This window comes from Aptenodytes forsteri, unplaced genomic scaffold, assembly GCF_000699145.1.
Source record: "Aptenodytes forsteri isolate BGI_AS27 unplaced genomic scaffold, ASM69914v1 Scaffold237, whole genome shotgun sequence".
NCBI lineage: Eukaryota > Metazoa > Chordata > Aves > Sphenisciformes > Spheniscidae > Aptenodytes > Aptenodytes forsteri.
This window is the reverse complement of record NW_008794451.1, coordinates 1,776,413-1,783,735: the sequence shown is the minus strand read 5'-3', so window position 1 is coordinate 1,783,735 and position 7,323 is coordinate 1,776,413. Positions and strand designations below refer to the sequence as shown.

At 41.5% G+C, this 7,323-nt stretch overlaps 1 protein-coding gene across 1 annotated transcript in view; it reads right to left on the bottom strand.

Annotated features, from left to right (window-relative positions):
• The window catches only part of ALG14 (ALG14, UDP-N-acetylglucosaminyltransferase subunit), a 37,996-nt gene extending 31,419 nt beyond the window's left edge, over window positions 1–6,577 (bottom strand). The window contains exon 1 of the mRNA XM_009290479.2: window positions 6,559–6,577. Coding sequence (XP_009288754.1) covers window positions 6,559–6,577 — 19 coding nt within the window. The remainder of the gene's footprint in view (window positions 1–6,558) is intronic.
• Window positions 6,578–7,323: the final 746 nt, after the last annotated feature.

The window sequence follows — 7,323 nt, the reverse complement described above, 5'->3', positions numbered from 1 at the left end:
AGGTCAGGAGGTCAGGTTGGACGGGGCTCTGAGCAACCTGATCTAGTTCCCTGCCCACGGCAGGGGGGTTGGACTAGATGACCTTTAGAGGTCCCGTCCACCCAAACTATTTCTATGATCCTGTGATCTTAATGTGCAAAACAAAAAGTAGATAGGCAGGTATGGATTGCATGTTTCTGCTTTTGGAGGCAGGAGGGATGGGGCAGGCTGGGCGGGGCTCTGAGTCACCTGATCTAGCCGAAGATGGCCCTGCTCATTGCAGGGGGCTTGGACTAGATGACCTTTAGAGGTCCCGTCCAACCCAAACTATTCTATGATTTTGTGATTCTATGATAATGAGACAATTGCTTAGAGTTAAGTTATGGTATTAGTTATTGAGCTGACTGATGATTAATATATTACTGAAAAGACAAAAATGTTATGCATGTGGAAACACTCATGAGTTTTCATGGCAGCTTCTGATTCACTAACGTTGACCAAAGACAAATAAATAATAGAAATAATTTCCAAATAGGGATCTTACAAGTGATGTCATATTCTTTTTAAAATACTTTGAAGATGAACTATGTTGTCTTTTTGATTGTACCTTTGTGTTTGAGGACTGGTAGAATTGTAAATACAAGCAATTCTTAAGTAGATAATAGTCAAGCCAAGAGCTTGTATAAGCCTCAACTATTACTATTATTTTTTAAAAAATCTAATTGAGAAACTGTTTGTAGGGTAGACTGCATTAACCTTTAAAGAGTACTGTACACACAAAGAAAAAAAAGGTTTGTTCAAAGTGAGACTGAAGAGTTGCTGCCCCGGACTTGTTACCTTCTCCCTTTGTTGTGTATTTTTGTAGTTAAGAATTGGATCACAAGAAGCCTTGATTCCTGTAACTTCCACAGTGGTGATGGGGGGGGTGGAGAACTGTGTTCTTGTCCAGATTATTTTTTTTATTGTTAAACATGCAGGAATTCTTTGGGACAGGCACTATGCAAAAGTCAGATGAAAAGCCTGTTCCTGTTTTAAGGAGATTTATTGAAATATGTATTGTTTTAAAGAAAGATTAATTACACAAGGTGTAGAGCATTACCTGCTCCAGCACCTCGCTTCGTGTATTTTTCCCAAGGATAACTTGACATATAAGAGTTTGTTCAGTGCCCAGGTGGCCTGTATACACGAGCATCAAATTTGCTGAATTCTGAACATCGTGGACTTGCTGCACGGTGTGTCCGGCACATCCAGTGAGTCAGAGATGTCCAGTCGAACACTCGGTGCATATGCGTAGAGTGCGGTTATGTCCAGAACACATCTGACTTGTGCACTGCAGGACATGGCATTGGACTAGAACATCTTGGTCTGCATGTGTGCGGGTACTGTTGCCCAAGAGATCTTGAATCTGAAAGTCCCCGCTTTCAGTGGGAAGATTCCTGTTTCCACTGGGGCATAATTTCCATGTAGAAAAAGAGGACGTCACCAGAGGAACTCCAGATGTGCAATACCCATTATTCAGCAAATCATGAACAGGTGCTGAAATGTTGGCTCTTTAAGCAGTCCCAGTAGAATTATTACAGCAAAATGTGTAGGTGTACAACAAAATAAAAGTAAATGTGCAACACTAGGAAAAAAAACAACAAATGAAGATGACATAATTAGTGTATATTACAATACAGTTTTCCTGCAATTTATTCAATTACACAATGTATTTGGTGCAATTCACAAAGTGACTTTTCAAAGCTGTTTATAATGTTTGCATGATACATTTTTATGGTGAAACTCTTCCACCTTAGCATTTCTTCATATATGTCATCACATAGAAGTAGGATTACTTTTGTATTTTTCTTTATTTTTAATTATCCTTGGGTTTTATAGTCATTTTTTTCCCGCACATTTGTAGATACTTGAGCACGTCAATCAGAGTGAGAGTTGCTCATCAGCAAAAATGTATAAGGTGTTGAATAGTGTTATTGGAAGTGGAAACCTGAAAAAATGCCTCACTTGATCTGAAAGGCAAGCTTTAGTTCTGTGTTTTAGCACTGATTTATTTAAATGTACTGTTTCTCCTCTTTTTATATCTTTCTTACCAGGACTGCTGTCTTAGATCTTAGGTTTGGAAGTTACAGTACAGAGCATGATCTCCTTCACATGACCAGAATTGCACAGAGGCAGAGAGACCTGCCTGTGTGAAGTAACATGCAGATCAAGGCTTTAGAGAGGGGAGAAATCACTAGGCCTAGGTAAGAAGGTAGGTAGAAACTCTAGGTAAGAAGCTAGAATAGTGCCAATACAAAATTTGCAAATAATTACAATATTAACAAGTAGTACTGCAAGAAGCAGGGTCTTTGCTAAAAGACATTATTAGCAATAAAATAAAAATGAATAGTACATGCTGGGGCTCCTAAACTGACAAAATTAGGACATAAAGTAGATTTCCTTTTGAAACAATGCATTGCACCACTTTAATGTCTACCCCAAAATACGAAATTAAAAAGCCGTACTATTTAAGAGATATCAATTTAAAAATCATGTTGTTTTCTGAAAACTATGTAATTATTACAAGTATTATTGAGTACTCTATTTGAGAACTATGTGAAAAACAATTCTTTGTTTTCTTATTCGGGGGTTTTTTGATGGATTTCAACAGCATTCAGACATATATAATGTGAGTGTGCACCAGGTTTCATTGTTTCCTTGTGCCGCTAAATCATTTTCCTTCCTCGTTTCCTCAAGGCTTTCACAGATCAACAGAGGATGGAAAAATCACTAAAAGCGACAGACAAATTTTTGCAAAATCTTAAAAACTGAGACACTCAGAGGAAACTATCGTCTGAAGAAACTACTTAACCTTTTCAGGTGAATATATCTGCCATTAAAATACCTTACTAAACCATTCTTTCCGCACTGTGGTGCATGCTGAAAGAGGCATAGATAAATGCTGTGCAGCTGCTACGGCATGTGCCGAAGTTTAGACTGATCTAAGCGAGGCTTAGAAGCTATCGTTAGCATACAGATGGGTGATACTATCCCAGGCGTGCGCTCGGTCTTTTTACCTGATGTGCTGCTCCTGAAAACCTGATGCTATCATGTAAAACAAAACACCTAGTGTCAACAAGCACTGTTTTGTTCTCTACTTGGATTATGCTGATTTTAATTAACAGTCTGAATATTAAAAAAAAGCGTTGCTTTCCGACCCTTTGCACGTTGAATCGTTGGGAAATAATTTGTTTGGTTTTAGCACTGCTTGGCACCAATTTCATGCTTTTCAATTGTATGCCATTACAAAGTATATCTTCTTTCATTTTCTGCTGTTCTGACATCATCAAATTCTAGTCACTACCCCGTTCTACAGGGCTCTTGTTGCTAAGAGCCTTGACTCGCACAAGGCAAAACGAAATATGTGCATGTGAAGAAAAGAATCTGGTATTATTTCAAGCTTCCTCCTGCTGTTTCTGGCGCGCTCCAGCTCGGAGATTAGGGAACCGAGAAGTCATGTTAATCTTGGAGCTCTCTGGTTTAAGCCTTTGGGAATGGAATGCTTTCTAGACCCTCAGTTTGCTGATCCCAAAGATGCACCCAGGTGCAGCTTTGTTTACTAAATGGCCAAGGACACCTTTAACAAAGCTGCAGTACTGCCTCTGTTACAGTCCTTTGTGTGGGCACATCGGAGGACAGAAAATGCACGGAGGAGTGTGAGGTGGACAATGAAGGAAGCCTGGGGAGGAAGAAAATAAAGTGACAGGAAAGGAAAAGGTGATAAGAAAATAGAGGATAGAGTGGGAGGGGGAAAAAGAGGAGACAGAATGACCGGGAAAAGAAAAAAAGAGGTGGCGTTCCTGCGAGTTCTGTGGATCATATTCAGCACATCTGTCTTAATGCGGCTTGATGTTTTGTCATAGTGCTGACACGGTGCATCGGTGTAGCGGTTTGTAATGCAGCATAATAAACGCACAAGGTGCTGTTTTATAGGTCCTCAACAGCTTCTGGATGGTTATAATCAGGACAATAATACCAACAGAGAGGGTAGTGCTGCAGGTGAGGTGTAACTAGATGAAAGAGACAGCGTATGATGAGAGACAAATGGAGAAGAGAGAAAAACTGGAAGAAAGCTGAAGAAGGGAGGCTGAGATACAGGAGGAGGTTAGTGGCCAGACAGCTTTCCAGAAACAAGCCTTTGTTCCATTACCGAGAGTAAGTACTACTGGCAGAAATGCTATTTCAAATGGGGAGGTGACAGGAGCTAGGAAAGCTAAACGAACCGACCCGAGATGAAAAAGGGAGCGTGTGTTTAGAGGATGTAAACTAAAGCAGGGGAAAATGAAGGTATTGTTTAGTACACTGCCACCTAAAAATGTGACAGGATACGTTACAGTGACCTATGCTGGAAAGGTAAGGCTCACATTCTGTAGCGCTCAATCTGAGTAGGTATAACACAATATGCATCGACACACAAAACGTGCCTGCTGTTTGGAAAATGGAGATAACACTTTTCCTTCAGGGAAGCATATAGCTCAGCAACTGTTAACTGCGTACATGCAGGGTGTTTAAAAAAAAAACCAAGCACGCAGATTCAGTCTGGTTTTATTATGGAAATTTTTTTTGGGGGGGAGGGAGGATTTTTTATAAATGGAATCTTTTTTTTTTCCTTTTCCATTCACCTTTTTCCTGCTATTTTTCAGCTTTTTTGGCTAAAACCAAATTCAGTTCCTTTCTTTTCAGTCTCCTCTTTCCAGTCTTGGGCTTTCTGAATTAAACGCTGCAATATTAGCGGCGTACAGTTACTGTGATTGGACTCCATGGGTGGCCTGAGCAATTTTCAGACAATGGAGCTGGTTCTTTTCTCACTCACACCAGTGTAACTCGTTGGCTTCAGCAGACTTACTCTTGATTCACAGTGTTGTGAAAGGAGAATTGTGCTTGCTCTTTCATGTGTTCTTTCATCTCCGTGATATTTTTGCTTACATGTATAATTGATTTTCTGGGAATATCTCCTGCTGCTGACAGGTAGACCTAGGAACTGCCTAAGATGGAAATAAATTTAAGCATTTTTTAGGTCACTGAGTTCAATCCACTGCTGCTGCAACACCATGTTATATAATTTGTTTCATAGACTGATCAGGCTTTAAACGTTCATTAAGACTCTATTCTTACTACATTTGGTAAATTCAGACAGAAAGGTTAGTTACGTCCTGTGTAAGTTCGAAACCACAGCTGAAACAATTTTCAAATGCTCTGGAAGTATTTTCCTTTCTCACATATGCCTCACTTTTCAGTACAGCGACCATGATAAAGGCTTCATTCTTGGCAGAGGTAGGCTCAGCTCTGAGAAAGCACGGTTCTGAAATTACAGGCGTACTTAGGAAAGGGTACCGTGTGGTTTTCTATAAAAGGTCACATCCCTCTCACAGATTTTAGTGGGAATTACAAGCAGTCATCTGACAATGATTTTTTTACCGTACCTGAAGTGCCACCCTGAAAGTCAATTACAGAAGGAGAAGGGTATGGAACAGGTGGGTACAACTTGGCTGAGGATGGATTACTGCAGACTTCAACTTCCTTATGTTGGGCTACCTTCTCTTTACCACCCTGTCTCAGCAGACCCCCTCCATTTCAGCAGAATTTGTTCCTCATTTATGGAATTTCTGGGCCTAATTGGCATGAAGCTGAAAATCATCAATATAACCAAGAAGTTTAATTGTAATTGAAGCATAGATGAAAGGCAGAGCCCAGTTTTTCTATTACGTAGTGTAAATAAGATGATTCAGCTGAAGCCAACAGAATTACGCTGTTACCTGCGCATGCTGCTGTGATACCTACATGTCCTCCCTACCTTCCCTATGGTCTTTCAGCATGTGTGCCCTCTATCGACATGGAATGTAATTTTATTTTTCACCTTGTGTTCCTAAATCTCTGTTCTACACCTCACCTTAGCAAGCCCATTGCCCGTACTTCTCTTCCCTGCTGAAGCTTAGCTTCAGAAGTTGCATTTGTCACTGCGGAACTTCTCGACAGTTACCATTTAGCGGTGGCAACTTTGGTTTGCAGCTGCTGGAAAATTGTGGCTGCACATCACAAGGGAGTGAGGAAGAGGTGTGTTAGTCGTGAAAGCCAAACTGTGCTCACTGTATAGCAACCACTTGGTTGTGATACTACTCTGGTGACTGTTTATCCCACCCTTTGGCTACTGTATTTCTGATGCAGAAATAGGTGCACAAGTTGCATCATGCAAGTACAGTAAGCCTCATACTTTTAGGACTTAACTGGAAATGCTCAGAGCAATTGTGTGGCAAGTTCATGCAACACTTTGTAGGAGGGGTAGAGTACTCTCTTGGTTTTGCTGGAATTGCTTTGTACATCCTGTACGGGCCTAGCGTGTTTGCTCTGAGGGTCTCTTTGGGATCCGTGGACATGGGACATCCAAGGTGAGGCTGCTGCACATATGCGGTATCACGCAACCTGATGAGATTATTAGATACCAACAATCTCAGATATACAGGCAGTTCTCAAAATCTTACTGGAGAACATTTCTGGTTGGAAAAGAGGACAGACGACCAAACTAAGGCAACCTGGACTTACGGTAGCCGTATCTAACCATGTCTACAGGCCTCCCTTCTACTGTAACGCCTTCATACCCCCATAGAAAGTTCTCTTTTATCTGCAAATTCTCTTTATCAAAAAGCTGAGAGAGATCCTGCCGTATGGTTACATGGAAAGCAGTTGCCAGCCAGGAATCCTCAGTGCATCACCATTCTCAGCTTTACAGTCAGCAGCGCTCAACCCAGCACGTGTTGTTGGGCTGTTGAAAGATGGCGTTGCCTCTGGTCATGATCTGCTGCGTGCTCAACAACATGCTGATCATGGGCCAAGGTGAGAGCAGTGAGGCAGGTCAAACTAGTTTCTTTCACCCACGCAGCACACTGGGCCGAAGGAATTGCTTGGTCGGCTGTGTGCTACACGGGCCTGACACAGAGGTTTGGGGAGAGTCTGGTTTGTCTTCTCCTAGGTGCTTCCTAACCTGTAAGTGCATAATGGTGATGGGTTATTTTGAGGCTTAGAGCTCTGATAGGTGGTCTCTGGCAGAGTTACCTGTTCAGTTTAAGCCATTACCACTCTCAACTGTCTGCTTTACCCTGCTGCTAGGTATTACCACACTCTTACCAGGTCACAGGCTGGCATATTAAAAAACTACCAACTTTCATTGTTGTGCTCGAGCAGAATGATCATGACCTCAGGCGGTTGGGAGAAATAACACCTTAAAACAAGGCAGCGAAATCTGCCAGAGCATGTTGTTCAGAGCCTTTGGTTCTTAATCAGGAGTGGAAAGAGTCCTTGCCCACGCCT